We start from the raw sequence: 19823 nt of genomic DNA, 5'->3' as shown, positions 1-19823 counted from the left end.
CTGCTGAGTTGCAGCCCTTTCCTTTATGTAGTATTTTCACTCATCCGCCACCCACTTTTTCAGACTCTGGGATAATGCTCTCATGGGAAGGAATTGCTTTATGAATGGTTCTCCGTTGACCCAGGGCTTCTGATGGTTATCTCCTTCTACCATGAAACAGCACTTCAGAGACTTCTGTGCCACGAAGATAATGTTGGATGTTGTCCAATATGATGTGCCTTCAGTACCCTTTTCCTGCCTGCTATGAAAAGCTTGCTGTGTTTTTAAAAAATTAATCACTGCTCATTACTCATTACTGTGTTTTTATATCCCAGTTGGAGAGCTATATTGTGCCAAAAGGCATCTGTTATGCTTTCCTTCTGTAACGATCATGGTGTCCAGCAGTTATCTCCAAAAGATAGTATCATAGAATTTGAAGGGACCCCGAGGACCATCTAGTCCAACCCTCTGCAATGCAGGAGCGTGGGGCTCAAACTCATGACCCTGAGATTGAGTCTCATGCTGTACCTGTTGTGCTTCAACACTTACACCAGAGATGCATTGTGGGCAGCGGTTAGTTTGCGGAGAGGTGTTCTTGAGTTGTGGTGTGTGTTTCAGGAATTAGATTAGTTCCCCCATTGATCTAGCATGCTTCATTCACACTTCATTTATTAGAGGAGAGGAATGGGATATTCACTTGCACATGCTTTATTTCACAGCGCAGAAGGCCCAGAGCACAATATCTTGGCAATTAATAACCAAATGGCAACTACTTTGTAATCACGCCAATTCTCTTTCTCTCCCTTCCTTGTTTGAAGGAGTCTGGCATATTTATGATGTTCACTTCTTCATTTACAAGCAGCTTTTTCATGCTTCTTTTATTCCCTCTTGTCACCTTTGACCCACAATGACTAGCAAAACATAGATGCTAGAGATTCCTTCTATCAAAAACATTCTTTGGATAGTTGAGAGAATGAGGAGGGAGGAACGAGTGGTTCTCCTTGTCCCCATCCTCCGAGGCATCGGAAATAGTCTCAACATGAAACAATTGCCAGGTATTGCAGATGGGTGCTGAAGTCTCTGTAATTTGCACCCTCTTGGCTTCCAGTGGAATGAGTTTTCACTTATGTGGAAGGGGAAGAAAGGGAAAAGCAAGATTTGTTCCTTGCCTGTGACATTCTTATATTTGCCAAAGTAGCCAGTTCACCACTGTTTTAAGCAAGCACAGCAAATATCAGATTCATTGAAATAAGCAAGGCCTACTTCCTTTAAGATTAGAGGGGCTAGAAAAATATTTCAGATGCCTAGAAGATACCTTTGGTATAAAATGTTTAGGAGAGATGGGAACCTGGCGATTGTTTTAGTTATTATTACTCTTTTTCTTGGAGGTTATAAAAGGAAAGATAAGCGTGTTGCAGGTGCGGCCTAAGTACATTAATTCTTCCCTAACTGCAGAAAGCTGAATCAAGAAAGTAAGAAACATAGGGAAAAGGGAAAGGCCAGAAATCAAATAAAATACTAATCATCTGTTCAGTTCAAAAAGAGCTTTAAGTAATCAAATTGGTGTCTCGCATGTCTTTAAACCAAGACAAAAACAGTTAAGAAAATGTCCAGAAGAATATTTCCAGACAATAGTATATTGAGTACACAAATCACCAAAAAAAGAGCACTGAATCCAAACATTTGAGAATAAACATTCTGCAATATAAAACAACTGCACCTTTTCCATCCACCCCTGGTGATGACCCTCAAATATGCCTGACATCTGGTAAATGGATTGCTCATTCATGCCTCCATGTGCTGGCTAGATTAAAAGTTGAAAATGCTGTCAGCCAAGGTCCGAACGAACAATGGCAGTTCTAAAATAACTCCTGTATCATATAGTCCACGAAGTCCCGTCCCCCCCAATGCTGTCGAGGAAACAGTGGCAGACTGGAAATGGTCGTGGGCTTGAACTGACTTGTTATGGATGTGGAACCTCAGGTCTTTAAAACATTTCACTGCAATCAGTTGAAAACTTCCCTAAGGTCTCTTTGGCTGCAGGTGTGCTTCCAAGCTTGTTCCCATAGCATGGTGAGGAAGAGATCTTGTCTATGGAAGTACACCCAGAAACTGCCAAGAGACGTCCTGAGCTGGTAGATTTGCTGCTAAGCGCTTTTCCAAGAAGCCATTAATACTGAGAAAGGGATACAGATACAAAACTTCGCCTAATTCCTGTGCTCTCCTGCGGAAAGAGTGCAGCCTTTTCTTTTCTTCTGTTCTGTTTCTGCACGCTCTTGCTCTTGCATCACCAGTGCCTTAAGATCAGAGATGGGAAATTTGTGGCCTCCCAGATGTTGCTGGCCTACAGCTCCCATTGCTCCTCACCAGTGGCTGTGCTGGCTGGGGGTGATGGAGTTGTAGTTCAACAACATCTGGGAGGTCACACAGGTTCCCCCTCCCTGCTTAGGACTTCTGTATATTCTGTATGGCACCTAGTGGTAACCAGGATCTTAGTCCCATCCACCACTTCCCCCCCCCCCTCTAAGCGAGCTGTATGCACATGAATATAAAGTGTGCAAATAAAAATGGCTGCACCATGCTGCAACCAGCATGGCAGGTGTATGTGAAGGGACAGAATTAAACTGGTTCACCCATTGGTTTTAGTGATAACTGTTCTACTGCGATTCATCATTGTTATTCATATATGCACATGTGTTGAGAGCCAGGCTTACCCATGTGTGGGTTTCCTTTTGACCCATGATCCAACTTTTAAATTAGTCATGTGGCGTCCAGATGAGCAATAACACCTTACCCCTATGATGGAGGCTGCAAAGGTTCCTGATGGGTAGTTTTCAGAATACCTGATATGTCCCAGGAACTGCTAGCAATTGTAGTCTGCTAAGGGACCTGAGAATTGTTAGGAGACCCCTATTCCCTTCACAGAGCTACAATTCCCAGAGTTTCCTGGGAAGAGGGATTGGCTATTAAACAGCCGAGCAGATTTATGGTAATTTATGGTGTTCTGCTATGGTAGTATTTCCAGCTGTTTAATGGCATTGGGGTTGACCACTGCTTTCGCAAGAACAGTGAAGTAGGTGGAATCTGGCAAAGCGACCGAGGACAATATGTTGCATCCTGGGGTTGGGAGGCAGGGTAGCTAAACAAAATTTCTTTGCCTGTGACTCTGAAGGGTGAGTGGCATGATATCAATCGGAGCATTAAAACTTTTTTTTTTTTAAAGAGGCCTTCCCACGGGATTTTGGTATACTTGTTAACTGTGTGGGTGTAGCACAAATGGAAGAGTGAATTATAATTAGCACTGAATGCATGGAGACCATTGTCCTAGTGTGGAAGCATATTGCAGAGCCTGATGTACTTTGTCTGCGCTAGTCAGTGATGACAAATCACTTTCATGACAACAATGAATCATTTAGATGCTCTTTAAGGGTCATATTTTTGTGGCTTTTGGAGATGCACAGTAGTGAAATTAATATCCCGTGACTTCTTATTTTTCTCTCTACTGAATAGCTGGGTTTGTTTTAGGGTTACATGATTAATATTCACCAAAAGTCTGTTCCTTTTGACCCTAAGTCACAAGAGAATTGCTCCTCAGTCCTGTCCCACTTGCTGTCGTTAGGCACAGCCTTGAGTGATATGGCTGCTCTGGTCTACTTAGCCTTCTTTAGAGGAAACTAAGATAAGCTGCCCAAAGGATGTTCAAAAGCTCTTACCTAGAATTGTGTCTCATCTCTGTCCAAGCTCTGTGTACCTGAGGTTGTCTGCTTTTGTTTCCTTATAGACTCCAGTTCCAGACTTCCCCTACTGCCATTTCTACTCCCGAAGGAATTATAGTTACATATGGGAATGCACCTGTATTGGAATGGTTTTAAAGATGTTTTTATTGTTTTGTTGCTTATTGATATGAATTCAATATTTCATACTGCTACTACTACATTATGGCTTCTGTTACACTGGGAATGCATGGTGCTTTTGCAAAATAAAACAGTGGTTTTTTTAAGAGTAAAAGCTTACATTTTAGAGACAATAAAAATACATAGGGTGGAAATATCAAAGGTCAAGTATTACTGTGTGTACAGCTAAATTCAAAGAACTGTAGCATTGCACTTTCATAGTAAAAACACTACTGCTTTCGAAAAAGGGGGGGGACAGGGACCCTCTGCTATCCTCTTTTTTAAAAAATAATTTTGGTTTGCACTTTTTACATACACTTCCAAAAGAATAAGTAAAAGTTAAAAGGAAAACAAAACCACAACCACAACCAAACAGGGACACAACACAAGACACCTAAGGACTTCCCGTCCTCTCCTTCTCTGGTGTCCTTCCTTTTTCTTCTCTTCCATGTATTCTAAGTTGCCAAGTTCTACTCTTTTTAATAATTTTCTCTTACTTCCTCTTATACTGCTGAATCGGCTCACCTGTTTATACTGATTTTTAAAATACTCTACAGACATTTTCCAATCCTTTTTATATTCTTGATCATCTTATTCTCTTATATTCCCTTGGCCGTCCTCTTTATCCAGTAGGTGTTTCAATTCAGTATGCTGGGACTTTTCCTTCTGCACAAAAGCTCCCAAATGAAACCTTAACCAAACCAAGTTTTCTTCTGCAATGTCAGGATAAGGAAAGGAAACTTCAAAGCCCCTGGGCACCTCTTAAGTTCATATATTTAGGCAAGTATGGCTCTTCTGAGTGACATTCCTGTGGTGGTTATCACAGAGTACATGGGGATCACACACACACACACACACACGGAATAAAGGCAAACAGTAGTACTGTACAGGCTTTATATTTATCCTGCGGTGGTTGCAAACAGGATTTGTGAAAACATCATTGGGAAAGGCAATTGTTGATTCTTGTTAGCACCACATGTTGGAAAAGAAGACATGAACAAGGGCCAGATATGGGCTACCCAAGTTCTTTCAGTATATGTGTGTCTCAAGCACATGTTGATTACTTCATGTAGGGATGGGTGAGGTCTTATTCTTGTCTTGGATAATTGTTTATAATTTACATTTGTTATGAAGTTACAATAGACTAAAACTGCATTTTTATATTTGTCCCTTTAAAAAATTGCTAGAATTTGCGAGAGTCGTGCTGGGAAAAAGCAGGGTACTTCTTTGATCTTCCAGATTTCTTATCGTGGAAAGCAACAGGTGCCACTGCAAGGTATGTGAAATACTACTGCATGCTTGGTTTTTTTCCTACCATATCTTTTCTTGTGTTAGTTTTTCGCCTTAATTCATTTTGACTATATGCAATGTATGTACATCTGTATATGATTTAGGCTACTTGGGAACATCTTGAACCTATCTTCTGTTGCTATGGTGCATTCCTGAACAAAATGGTTCTTGTAAGCACTTTTAATTCTTAGTATGTTGTCATTACTATTGGTCTCACACTCCATTTCTGGAACCTGAGCCAAGCCAATGCCAGTTTTGTTCTTTGAAAGTACTGCCAGGGCTTTATAATTTCCGTAGAGACAAAAGCATCTTAACATTCCAATTTAGGTGCAAAAAAGGCGAGAGAGGGAGCCCTCAGAATCCAAAGACCGACTTCAGATGGAGTAGAGTATCTTCTTTCTGAAACCTCCCATCACTGGATATAAGTAAAAATAATTATTTTCCTTCCAGGTAGTAGTACATGCATAATATGGCCAAAATGCTGCTGTGCCATAAAACCTATACTCTGTCAAGCCACCTCCAGGCAGAATTTATCAAGAAACTGGTTTGTTTGTTTGTTTCCATTTAAGTGTGTGAGAGTGCATTCAACAGCAACCCTTCCAGAACTGGAATTATCCAGATTACTGTACCAGTTTCTCACATAGCTTTCTATCAAACTGCAAAGGAGAAATGGGTATGCATCTATGAAAGCTATTGCCCAAATGCTACTTAGATCTGCATTGCATGGTATTTTGCAATCAATTCGCCTACAAAAATGTTTGAGATCTAAGTGGTTGAGGGAATCATAGAAGGTGAGACTTGATGCTAGCCACATTACACCTTACTTTTCATATAAACTGGGCTATCTGAGCTACAAAATCCTTGATCATTTTAAAGCTAAGAGGATCTGGATTTCCAGTTCAAAGTTTTGAGTGCTAAAAGAGTGTGCCCTGAGGCAGAGACAAGGGTAAATGCTTTCTTTTGTCATGGAAGAATTAAAGGAGGAAGACTTGGATTTTGTCTCTGAAAACTTGCCTCAAGTATGAGAGCCAGTATGGTGTAGTGGTTAAGAGCGGTAGACTCGTAATCTGGGGAACCGGGTTCGTGTCTCCACTCCTCCACATGCAGCTGCTGGGTGACCTTGGGCTAGTCATACTTCTTTGAAGTCTCTCAGCCCCACTCACCTCACAGAGTGTTTGTTGTGGGGGAGGAAGGGAAAGGAGAATGTTAACCGCTTTGAAACTCCTTCGGGTAGTGAAAAGCGGGATATCAAATCCAAACTCCTCCTCTTCTTCTTCTTCTTCTTCTTCTTCTTCTTCTTCTGAAAGAGTACCTAGTTAATTTAAACTTTGTTTTCAGCATTCTAGTGCAGGCATAGGCAAACTCCAGCCCTCCAGATGTTTGGGACTACAATTCCCATCATTCCTGACCACTGGTCCTGTTAGCTAGGGATGATGGGAATTGTAGTCCCAAACATCCAGAGTTTGCCCATGCCTGTTCTAGTGGGTATTGGACCAAGATTATAGCAATTATACTACTGATAGGGACAGAGACAGGATGTCCTGGAAAGGGTGCTGTCCTCAGGGGCAAAGATTCACAATGTGACAGAGAAGTTGCCAAGTCTTATAAAAACCAGCAGATGGTAAGAGCTGTTTGACAGTGGCATGGATTCCCATGGAAGGTGGTGGACTTTCCTTCATTGGAGGTTTTTAAGCAAAGGTTGAATGGCCATCTGTTTTGTATGATTTAGTTGAGATTGCTGGGGGTTGGACTCACCCCAGCTCTACAATTCTTTGATTCTGTGATAGAATCAGTTGGCTGCTAGTTATGGTGGAAGGAAGTACAACTCTTAAGCACAGTCAACCTCGTTGGGTCAAGAAGTCAGACACATAGCCTCTGTTCAGTTGCAGCCCTTAGTGACTGTTGACGGTGAAAGAGAAACTCATAATATTTTAGTAGACGTACACCTCCTAGATCAGCCTTTCTCAACCTTGGGTCCCCAGATGTTTTTGGCCTACAACTCCCATGATCCCTAGGTAGCAGGACCAGTGGTCATGGATGATGGGAGTTGTAGGCCAAAAACATCTGGGGACCCAAGGTTGAGAAAGGCTGTCCTAGATCCTTAGCTCTAGGCTAAACCTCCACAGTAAAGGTTCTGTGTTGTCCTCTCTTTCTTATTTAGGTTCCATACTTAGAACAGCTGTGTTTTAAAAACCAAGCACATACTAGCACTAGAAAACAGTCAAAGCATTTAAAATATAATGGAAATAAATGAAAATGCATATTCCATTAAAATAATAATGCTTTTGTTCTAAGGTCATCCATGATGGAAACGGATAAATAGACCTAGCCAGAGAGCTCCCTCAAGCATTCCTAGCCCCTCACAATACTGGAAAACATACAAAATAACAAACCTCTGTTTTGAAAATCATTGTCCATTGTGCTTAGTATTAGGTGGTTATTGCTTTGTTTGTTTTAAATCTTTTGCTGCTGTTAGAGGTTTTGTACACTGATGCTTCAGTCCTAAACACATTTACTGAGAAGTAGGCGTTATTGATTTTGTTATTATTATAAAAAAAAACACAACCCAATTGATTCAGTGTGCTTGGCATTCAGTGTTTTGGATTGTTTTTCTTGCATTGCCTAATGTACCACAATTGGCTTGTGACTCTGTTGGGCGACTTGTACTTCTGGCACCAGCAGAATTGAACACACGTATTTGAAACTGTTTTCTCTTGTGTTGATTTGTGGATGTTGATTTTCCCCTTTCAGAAAGCAGAAGCTTTCCTTTTTGCACATTCCACAAATAGGGGGAATAAAACCTATCACAAGTAATACTTACACACATGAGTTTATCGTTAAGTGAACTCATGTACGAACTCTGCCCGTTGTCGTTTCCTAGCCATTATTAAAACGGAGTCATAAACTAAATAATATTATCAATTCTGGGTGGCAATCTAAAGGGTAACTTGAGATGGGCATATTGAAAAATCTTTAATCTTGGCGGAGCATAAGATCTAATAGTAGCAGTAGGTTTAAGTTTCACATCCCTCTGGAGACCACCTTCCACAGTCAAAACTGGCAGTATCTCTGTGTGCAAAAGAGAGTCCAACTTTGAAATGCTCCCTCCCCAGGGGGGGGGGGCTTTCCTCTTTGAACAGCTTCTACCCTCCCTGTCTGGAACATCCAGACCTGGGCACTAGTTGCATGTACTGTAATTTAATCTTATCCTGTCCCCAGCAGGACATTTGCTAACAAGAGAAGGAGACTCGAAACGGGTGAAGACTGATTTCTTAAACCACAGAGCATCTGCAGTTTGATGCTGTTTGTTGTAGCCTCTACGTGTGAGTGTTGCAGAGAGGGCAAGGAGGGAGAATAAAGCAGAAGTTGTAAGCAGAAGTTGTAATGCCCACTTTTTGGGGATAGCATTATGCGTATGAAACTGAGAAGCTGCATCTGTTCTCTCCCTCAGTCTTCTTCTCAGTCTCTGATGCTGCTGACTGACCGACTTAATCTTTTAAATCTGCTGGGAAATAAGCAACTGGATTAAACTGCAAGAACTTACGCAGTGTTTACACAGCCCTCCCACTTCTAATACTCAAGGGGATTTTAAGTGTTGTTTCTGCTTTGGTGAAGAAGGCGGATTAAAAAAACTAGCATAACTTGGTGCAGTTGCAGGGAAACATCCTTAAAACTCCCTTTACAATGATGGAGAAATAGTTGTGTGTCTTTCAGATGTGGTTTATTGCTCTAAACATAAAACACAGCAGCTTCTGCTATATGTCCATTGCATCTACCTGTTGGGCACTCTTTGTTTCAGAAATGCTCTGTGTTAAGATGATGTTCAGCCTCTTATCACAGCAGGCCTCCGATCCCATAAATTGAGTCTTCACATCTTCCTAATGAATCAGATCTATATATGTGTGAATTGAGCGCATTTGAATAATTGTAGTAATACTGAATGTGTAATGCATACGATAATAGTTATTGTAACTGTTCCGTAGATCACCAACAATCTGACGGATACAATGGCAATTTTGTTGTTGTTGAATGTTCAAGTTAGTCCGAGGCCAGAATTTTCACCTTAAACTACCGGTAGTCCTTTTGGAATTACTTGCGGAGTCGAGCAGCGCAATTAAGTCTGTGTGATTCTAATAAATGAAGAATTCAAAAAATCCATATCAGGACAGATCTTTATCAGGCCAAATGAAGCCTTGCAAAATAGTGTACAAGCTTTTGAGCTCTAGAAAACCCTTTGTCCTCTTCAGAGTGCTTTCTGTTTCGTTCAACTTTCTGGGGGCCACATGCCACTAGGGTTTCCCGTATTTGGTTATCGAGCCATGAAGGTAGACAGGATGACAAAGGAGCCAAGCATACTTGTGTGCCTTGTGTCCAGCCATCGTAGCACCCCAGGAGTTTGAACATGCCAGCTCCTTTCTCTCATGTCCTTTTAGATATGGAAGTGGGCAGGTGCAGGCCAAATGGCTTTATATCCTTGTTTAGCGTGAACCCTTAATTCATAGTTTTCCAGTTGGATTTCATGGGAAAGCCTAGCTTAAGAAACCAGAATGTCTTTGCCAAAGCAGGGCACACAAGGGGAAAAGTGAGGAGGGAAACCTAAGGGCAGAAACGGTTTAAAACTGAAAAGCAGATTTAGCCAAGCTTAGGGTACTGCCTAATACCAAATCAGATTGATTGGCCTTTTTTTGCACATCACAGCAAACCATTGGTAATGGTTTACAATGAATGCACTGATCTTGGCAACTTTGAGTAGGGAGGAAGCACACAACATCCAAACCAGGGATTTGTTACACTCCCGGGAACCCACAATCTCTACCCAGGATTTATTCTTGGCTTGCTTAGCATGATTCGTTGGAGCAAAAGAAACCACAATCCCTTCTTGGGACATTTTGCTAAGCCCAGGGATAGTGGCTTCTTTCCTGGCAGGGAGGAGACAAATGATTAAGCGGCTTACTATGATGTGTGAACTGCCCTCAACTGGCACGGGTTCTCCAGACTTTGAGGTGGGAGGGAGTCTTTTCCGGTTTTACCTGGAAATGCGAGAGACTAAGCCTGGGAACTTCATTAATCCAAGGCCTATGTGCTGTTACTGAACTGTGTCCCTTTCCTCGTCACCCATCTTAAAGGTGGGTCAGTCCCCTCTTCTTTTATTCCTTTCAAACTTGGCGTTATTTTATTCAGATATTATTGATTGCAGGTATTTACGTTTTGCGTTTCAGAAAATAAACCTACCAAGTCAGCTTGCAGCGTTCAAGTACGTATTTTAAAAGCACAATAAACAATAATAACATGTTAAAAATATGCCAGGATCCTTCTCGCATGGCAGTTGATGATAGTTCGCCTTGGGGAGGAAGGGGATCTATAACTCAGGATATTTAGCCTTGGGAAGCTAGGGGGCAGTCCAGCTGGGGCAGGTTCTGAGGTCACCTTTCTCTGCCTTTCTCCTGGAACTGAAATTTAGTTGACATTTATCTTTAGTTTCCGGAGCCTTAACTACTATGTACATAGCTGCAGTGGCTCTTTTTTTCTTTTTCTTTTTTACTAAGGGAGCGAGTTGTCTTGATCTCCAACTATTTGGATATTCAGCACATATACATTGTTTTCTGATAGTGCTACTCTGGACCAATGAACAGTTAATGTGTTGTTCTCATAAATACATGTATCCCAGTTGCAAAAAGTGTGACTTTCTGATCTTGGAGTTCTTTCTCTCTCTCTCCATATATATATCAAATAATTTGATTAAAATGTATTTGCATCGTGATACTCGTTTAGACTTTAGTTAAGCAAAATTTGGAAGATGAAGGGAATAGGGAGCTGTTTTTCTCGAATGTGTTAGTAATCCTCTTCAAAGTTCAGCATTTGTATTCAGCAAGTGCATGACTCACCACCCTTCTCCACCCACCAACTATAAACTCCAATAAATTTTACTTTATATGGTGCTCTGGTTAAAGCTATTAGTAGTAATAATAATACTCTGTTTAAATGGGTAACTGATTCAGCTAGGGATGAGTGTATTAAAAATGCAAAACCCGCAATGAGCTTCTGAAATCAAAGTGAGGAGGTTTTTTTAAAAAATAAATAGGCAGAAGCTTCTGTCCCACAACCCAGATTTGGGAGATACTCAGATGAAAGTTTCTTCAACAGAGCAATATTTAGTCACAGATTATATTAATTATTGAAATGGTAACTAGAGGGAAACCCCCAGATTTTAAGTTATAAAATGCAGTAGTAAAATTGAATAATAGACAAAAATGGTATCAAATGAACAATTGAGGGAATTAGCTTTCTATAAACTACATGGGTTGAATTAAAAGCTGCTAAATCAAAGTCAAGCAATGAGTTGTCTCTGAGAACGTGCTTCTGTCCTCTTTACAAAATATAGAGTTGTACAATTCACAGTGAAACTACATTCTCATTTTCTAACAGACTTGAAACATCTGACCAGGAGACTGCTTTTTAAGGTCTAGCCAACCTTAAAATATTTTTCTGTGGTTTTATTTGTTTCTTTTAACAGGTGCTTCGGGTGTCTGTTTTTAGCGATGGTGGTTCACTCTTTCAATTTGTATGATGCACTTTTGCTTTCAGGAAAGAAAATAAAATAAACTAGTTTGTTATTAAAAAGGCGAGGGAGTGGGGGGAGGGAGTCAGAATTGTAGTGGGTGTATGGCTGGCTGGCTGCCATTGAGATATTGAACTCTGAGCCAACCATGAAGTCATGCTGAACTTAAGGAGTCTCACTAATCCAAAGCACTGTGTCTTAATTTGACAAAGTAAAGACTTCTTGATAAGCAGGCCTATTAAAAATGCTGTTAAATGATGCGGGGAAGGGGCACTGCTTGTAAGTTTTGATTGAGAATGAGAAATGTAGTGATATGAGAGAATCATCTCTTTCTTCTTCTTCTTCTTCTCCTCCTGCTGTTACTTACTCCCCCAAGCTGAAGAACAGCTTTGGCACTCTGCTCTTCCCTGCAGTTCTTGGGCTATGCAATGGCTTGATATGAAATTTGAGAAATGTATGTAGTTTTCTATTTCAGGAAAATGAGCTCAGGGATTTTGAGTGTGTGTGTGTGTGGTGTTGGCTCTGAGGCTCTCTTTGCTCTTGCCCAATGTGGCTTAAAAAAAAAAACAACCAACAACAGTGGGTAAGAAATGCCAAAGTACTGGTTTTTTTAAACCAGAATTTAGGCATTCTCTTTCCCTCCCTGCTTTAAAAATTGGATTTCTTAATCTTTTTTACATCTCCTCTTCCTTGAATACATTACACTTACTAAAGGAAAGTTAGAAAGCTACTGCATTGTAGAAATATATTCTGCCTTTACTCTCCTTTTCTGTTTTAATTCCTTCTCTACCCAAACATTTTTGGGTACCGGTACCTACTGGTAAATTTAGCTGTAGTGTCAGGAGTTTGTATTGAAGGGAAATGATGGTTTGGTGCAAGCAGGTCAATGAAGGATGAGAGGTTGGGCTAGGGGTGGGGTGGGGGAAGGCTGAAATCCGCACTCAGCCATGAAGCTCACATGGGAACCTTCAGCCAATCAGAGCCGCTCAACTAATCTACCTCACATTGTTGTTGTGAGGATAAAATGGGAGAAGGAAGAACCTTGTACATCACCTTGAGCTCCTTGGAGGAAAGGTGGGATATAAATGTAATAATAAATGAATAAAAATATTAAGCGACTCAGAGGGGAATCAGGGCAGAGCCTGTCAGTTTGTGCCCGATGAGTCCTCCTGTTCCATGTGAAGAAATTAGGGCAAGATCTTCCTTTTTCTTTTGGTCTTCAAAGAAGATCTGAATGGGCATGCATCTTGCTTAGCTGCTTCTGGTTTTTTCAGTCACAAGGGGATTCGGTGCAATTAACAACAAACAAACAAAACAGAAGCTTGGTTTAACAGTTCAGAGTTTCTTCCCAGTTTATAGTCATGCTTTGGAGTTGAATGTTAGGTTAGCAAATTAGTGAAGGAAATTATGTGGCTACTATCAGATTCAGTTTTGAGGATTGCTGGGGATTCTACTTCCCAAAGCAATTGAGGGACATTGACCTGATCTTGGTATATGCAGATGCTCCGCCCCTTTTCCTCTGCATCCTACTTATATGCTCTTTAAATGCATTGCAGTGGCAGCAGTAGCTACAAATATTGTGTGGTATTTAAGAATTCTAACTTTGTCTTCTGGATATTCTAAGTGCTTTCACGCTGTGGTGCTTTTGGAGTTTAGCTTGAATTGTCATGCTTGTTTATTAAGATATTTACACGTCTCACTGTTATGCTGGCATTTCAGGGTTGATGTACGGTGGTGTTGTGAAATGCAGTACAAAAACAAAGAAATATAATTAAAAACAAGTACTTTCAAGCAGTCAGTTAGAAATATACATAAAATACTACAGTGGGCAGCATCAGCAGCCAGCAAAGGCCATGCTTAACAACAACAACAACAACAACAAAGGTATTTAGAGTAGAGTTTGGTAACACTGTGTGTGTGCGTGTGTGTGTGTGTATTTCTGTGTGTGCGAATGCCATTTATGTTTGCACTCACTTTATGCCCAGAGCAGCCTTTAACTGGGAAAATATAAGTGTCCTAGCAGATCTTACTTCAGCTCATTTTTGTGCACAAGAGGGATATCAATTTTGTCCAGCTCCATAACCTTTAAAATAACACACTGTTATGCTTGACCTGTCAAAAAAGCCCATAAAATCTTTGTATACTAAAGGCATAGGGCTTTCAATAATACATTTTTAAAACACTGACATATCTCGTGTGTGTTTTCATTGCCGAGTTGTAGTAGACCATCTGCCACCTTACGACTAAGTAAAGGATAGTTATTGATTTTTTATAAGCCTGAAAATATGGCTTCTGTTTTCATTAGGATACTGTACCCTTTTAACTGTCAGTTGTAAATGGATGTTCCCACATATTGAGAGCTGGTCTTTCTAAATATATAATATATGGAGGAGTGTGTGGAATTCTTTCTGTCCTTCACTAATATGCCTTTCTGTTAAGCTGCTCCTTATATGAAAGGTTATAACTCACAGTTCAACCAACAGAAATTATATACAGTCAAAGACATTCCACAAGTGTTTATTTTTTATTACATGCAGCATGCAATTACATTTTAATTAGAAGACCCTTAGGGTCTGGCTTAAGAGCAGCATGGAACAGTAAAAGTAGTGCAGAAAACTTCTAAGATTAAATGTTGCATTCATTACTGTGACAACATTCAGGCTTCTGATGTATGCAGATGTTAAGGTTGATCATATAAGCATGATTATAGCTTTCATTTTTGAAACCAAGGATAATAAAACTTACAGCTACAAGTAGACAATATCTGTTCTATTAACAGAAAATGTGCCCATGAATATTTCAGCTGGATCTCCCTGGAAATGTTTCTCAAGCCTAATATAAACTGCAATCCTCTTAGTACTTACTCAGAAGTAAGTTCCATGGGTTTGCTGCACCAAGTACATGTGCATGGGAATGCAGCCTCAATACATTCTGTCTCCTCCAAAAAAGAAAAAAAAGCAAACAAAAAAAGGAGGCTGATATAACTATTTGTTATATCTGCTTCTCCACTTCAGAATAATTCAGCTAAGTCTACAACTGGAAATATTAATTCACCTTACAAGTGTTGAGAAACAGCATATTTTGTAAGGGATTCTTAGCATCCACTTGAACATGAAGTTGGGCCAAGACTCTGAACTTTTGCTGTCCTGTTCAATTTTAGAAATTGGAATCAGATGGAAAAATGTAACTGTGGGCCAGGGAATGGATTTTTGGGAGCAGCTTTTGTTTTTGTTTTTGTTTATACTTTCAATCCCTCTACAGAATTGTTGAGCTGGAAGGGACTCTGAGGATCATCTAGTCCAACCCCTGGCAAAATGTGACAAAGAGAAGAAACAGCCATTGAGCCTCTCTGTTGGTTTCTTCACTGGTCCCTTCATCCATCCCTACCTGCTGTAGGACAAAAGGCTAGAATCCCTCTTGCTATGGCATGCAAAGGAGGAGGAAGGGCGAAGAGGTCAGCATAGATCTGTGCACTTTAAAAGGAATAATTAGAAGTGGAAATGCTGCCTAAAAAGACCCTTCAGGATATATGTCATCCCAAGTAAATGATCATTGCTGCCTTTGTGTGTTGGCTTGGATCAGTTAGTTAATTGCACAGAAGTATAACGCATTACAAAAATGGTTGTTAGAATTCTTGCCAGGAAATAAGGACAGTTCCCTCCTGATCAGTTGGCCATGTGTTTCCTATGTTAAGCAAATTAGCCTGCGCATGAGCTGTGCCACTGGTATACAGAGCCTGAGCTCTCTCAGCTAATTCTGGGGTACCAGACATAGAATTTAGCATTTTAAAATATAAGACCTGTTAAAAAATAAGCCAGGCTGGCTTCCTGATGAAATAATCACCTGGAGAGATGGACCATTAAGAAGAGTATAAAAATCAGGGTGAATGGTCTGTCAAGGAAGCCATCAACAAAAAGTCTCTCTGCCAATGCAACGGGAGGAGCCCCACCCTGGGCTCGGGGTAGTTGGCAAAATACAATGCAGAGTTGGATGGGGAAGTTTCAGAATTTCAGTGTGCTGATGTAAGCAAGAGGACAAATTGTTTCGTTTTGGGTTGCAGTTGGCAAACTGGAGAAAAGGGGGTCATAGCACAATGTGGGCTGACAGTCTGAATCCAGTGTGGCAGCAGTGGGAGGGACAAGACCATCAAGAGTATAAATCTGGAAGCCCCACTATCTTAGGCTTAGGTTGTATATTTGTGTAAATAAACCGAATATCATAAAGGCACCACAGTCTCCACTGTGCCTCATTGTCCAGAAGGAAACACAGTAAGTGTTCCTGGTATCCCTGGAATCTCTCGCCTCTCGGGGATTGGGGTGGCATGTAACACTATCTTTTCTTATGAAAGTTGTCCCTTTGACCAAACTCTATATAAAGACTTGAGGAGCAAAGCACATGGCTCTTTCCTTCTAGTGGCATCCTCTCTCTCTCTCTCTCTCTCTCTCTCTCTCTCTCTCTCTCTCTCTCCCTCCCTCCCTCCCCCCCTCTTTTTCTCCCCCCCTCCCAATTTAAAGTATTTTCTTCATAGTGAAAGCAAAATTTCTGCAGGGTATGCCAAGTTACTCCTTCCAATGTTGGTTGCACACAGGGTTTGTCTTAGAATTATCTTGATAGGAGGGAACTGTAGGTGCAAGTAGTTCGCCCAGAGTAACTTATGAATATTGTAACTTTAATGCTGAAAGCAACAAATCTGCAAGCATTATATTCAGACTTTTTTAAACATGCCAGTTATTAAAGCAAAGGAAAAAAAACCCTCTGGTTTTTATATATGATAAAAGGCAGGTAGAACAATTAAATTTCATTAAATATCGTTAAACCCCACCACCACCCTTGGGAAAATGTTACTTAAGGAAACTGCTTTGAGCCAACCTTTTTGAATATCTGACTGGCTGAAATAACTTTAATATGCTGGGGCCTAACACTATTCATCTTGCTGTACCTGAAAATTTACAGTCAGATCAAATGCATTTTTAAAAAATCTGTGAAATGCAGGTCTGATGTTTTATTTTCATAAAGTCTGAATGCTGCAACTTAAAAAAAAGAAGAAGAAAAAGAGAGGAGAGAGAGAGAACTGTTTATCCTCATTCCAGACGTGAACCTTGGAAAGGTGGCAGAAAAAACAAACAAAGCCGCTGTGTTTTTGGGGTAGTCTGCATTCCTTTAAATTTTCTGACTTCAGCTTATGCCTCGATTTTTCAAGTTATTTGCCCTAAGACTTAACCACTTTGACTCCTGCTTAAAAGTGAGTTATTCTGCCATTCACCTTCTCAGGAAAACTTTTCAACAATTCCAGAGCTTTGAATATGCTATGTGTTCTGAGGGCTTTTATTTTTTCGTTAAATATTATTTTCTTCCCTACGATTTTTATTTAGTATTATCAGCTTTCCCTGCTATGTTTTTTTAAACCAATTCTGTGTTATATGATAGGCAATGCTATTTTTGCAGACTGCTTGCTTTTGTTTTGTTTGGAAAAGAAGCTCTTTATTGCAGTGTTGCTAGTCCATACATGCACCTGCTTTAACATGTCCTAGATGGAAAAACAGTTGGTGTGCATGGTTATTGACTGGTGTGTGCAATAAACACATTAAACACAATGGAAATCACTTTGCAGGCTTACAGAGGTGGGCACTTTACCTGTTTTTTATGCTAACATTGCAACCTGTTCCTTAAAGATACACACACAATGCGTAAAGACTGCTAAACATCAACCATGTTGGCTAATGCTAGCACTGCAAGGGGTGTATATAGTGTGTGAACCTAGCTATACATCAGTGGTTCCCAGTGTGCAAATCCCTGCAGGTGATTTGACTTGCAACTGGGCTCAGTGTAAACCTTGTTTCCCGCTGCCCCAATGAAAATAGTTTACCTGTCAAGCCTAATTTTGAACTGAATGGGGACATGTCGTACTAATAGAGGATCTTCAGGAGAATTATGAGAATGAGATCAGGACCCGCCCCCCCTCTTTCCAAGCAGTGCTACTGAGAGGAAGAAAGAACTCCTTTCCTCTCACCACCAGCCAGAGATGAGTGAGATGGGAAGATGGGAAGGCTCCTCGGGTGGCAAGGACGGGGGCCATAATGTTAGTCTCTTGTTGTGTGCTTTAATTCAGATCCTGAGCAAGGAATATAAACATCAGCAAAGATAAGGCTGGATTTTTGAGAGGCTCCCAAAATGCATTTGCATGTTTCCCCCTTATTCCGAAGAATCAAATTAACCTTCAGTCTATGACATTTCTACACTGCTGCACTCCTTATGCACTTGCTTTCAATTATTGTTTTATATTAAGAGGAATGGAATGGTCTGAATTAAAACTGCTGCAAAAGAGAGTTCTCCAGAGGTTGCAGTAGTGGTGAACTCCACCCTTTTGGTTCACCCATGTCTGACAGCATTCAGTGTGAAACAAGTTCAGGCATTACTTAACTCACCTGGGAGGTTTAGGACTGCATATTTACTCATGCCCCCAGGTCACAGTTTGTTGTTTAAAAACAAACATGCATATCACATTATTAAGGGTCAATTTGAATTTTACCTTTATAGTAGGAGATAGAGGGTTTTTTTTTGGGGGGGGGGTTATTTGCCTCTTGTTTTTTATGCTAATAACACTGCAGTAGATTTTATTGTTGTTTGAGTTTGTCTTTTTAAAAAGTAAGAAACAGATTGCTTATAGAGACATCCTTAGGCTGCAGTCCAAACCCACATGCCTGGGAGTGAACCACATTGAACTCAGTAGGATTTACCTATGAGGAGATGGGCTCATCCACTTTTCTGTTCAGTCTGTGACTTCTAGGCAAGAGGTTTTTCTTTTGTCCTGCTGCTTACCCCAGGAAAACCTGCTGTTTACTGCTGAATTGGAGCAAACATCAATTGGATTTGCTGCAGATGGATTTTCGTTTTGATTCAGTGGTAAATAGTGGGTTTTCCTGGGGAAAGCAGCAAGACATAAGAAAAACCTTTTGGACCCATGCCTAGTAGTCACAGTTCAAATGAAAGAAATCACAGGACAAAGGGAAGTGTGGATGGACCCATTGTTAGGATCATAGTGTTGGAATTTATTTGTTCCTCTTGTTCAGTAGCTAAGGAACGGACATCTTTACATTGGCTTGATTCCCTGAGACTGTGTGGATTGAGTGGACAAGACTAATAGTGGGTCTAACAGTCAAGGAGGTGGTTTCTGCAAGTGCTGTAGAAGGATGTGAGGGGCAGATATGGCTCATCAACCTTGGAAGGCAGCCCATCTAGGAGAAGCAAAACTGATCCTAAATTTCTGGTTGATTTGTAGGACAACTTCGGAAGAAGAAAATGCTAAGTAGTAAACCCTACACAAATCTGGAGTGAAGTTCTAATACAGTTGGATAGCGCCTTGCACACCTCCTTCTAGCAAGGCTGAGGGGGGGTGGGTCTTGTCCCTTTGGCAGCCCCAGACCTATATATACACTCCCCAGGCTTGTGCCCGGGGGAGATCACTTCAGTGCTACTAACACCCCCGGAGGCACATTCCATTGTCTCTCGAAACAGACTGATGCAACAACAACCTGTTTTTAATGGGTTATCAAGAGTTTTAGCGTTTTAGTTTCTAGTCAAGCAGTATATAAATCTTGTTAAAAACAAACAAACATTACCTTTTAAAAGTGAATGCTTATCCAGTTATTTGAGTATTGTTGTCAGTACATGGGCATCAGAATTATGAAAATGATTTGAGGTGCACAAGATTGATCTGCCCTTTGGTAGAGAAACACTTTCCATTAGCAGCTGCTATGGTTGTCAAAAGAAATTTCTCTCGTTAGTTTAAAGATAACATTTTTTTTAATTCTCATATGTGTAGTTTGACACTTGCCCTCAGTGATAAATGCACAAATAAAGAAAAGGAAGATGAATTTTGACAGCTTTCGACTAACAAGAATCATCTTCATTATGAATAATTTATTTCCTCTTGTATCAGACATCTGTCAAATATCAAAGATGGTGGCCAGCACTGTTTGGTTCTGTACTGTCAGTCTTTGGATAAAGCTACACAACATTTTTAGAACAGTCAGGCTGCTCTAGAAGTACCCTTCCTGTATATTTTGTTCAATCATATGTATTGGACTACTGTATTTTAATAT

The 19823-nt window shown here is 40.5% G+C and overlaps 1 protein-coding gene across 5 annotated transcripts in view; it reads left to right on the top strand.

Moving 5' to 3' along the window:
- FGGY (FGGY carbohydrate kinase domain containing) overlaps positions 1 to 19823 on the top strand; it is a 150743-nt gene that overhangs the window by 29617 nt on the left and 101303 nt on the right. For all 5 annotated transcript variants that reach the window (XM_033151980.1, XM_033151983.1, XM_033151979.1 and 2 more), the window contains one exon: positions 5060 to 5148. In XM_033151980.1, the coding sequence (XP_033007871.1) occupies positions 5060 to 5148 (89 nt within the window). The remainder of the gene's footprint in view (positions 1 to 5059; positions 5149 to 19823) is intronic.

The sequence above is a fragment of the Lacerta agilis genome, chromosome 6 (genome assembly GCF_009819535.1).
Source record: "Lacerta agilis isolate rLacAgi1 chromosome 6, rLacAgi1.pri, whole genome shotgun sequence".
NCBI lineage: Eukaryota > Metazoa > Chordata > Lepidosauria > Squamata > Lacertidae > Lacerta > Lacerta agilis.
The sequence above is the reverse complement of the archived record's forward strand: the minus strand, read 5'-3'. Positions and strand labels throughout refer to the sequence as shown.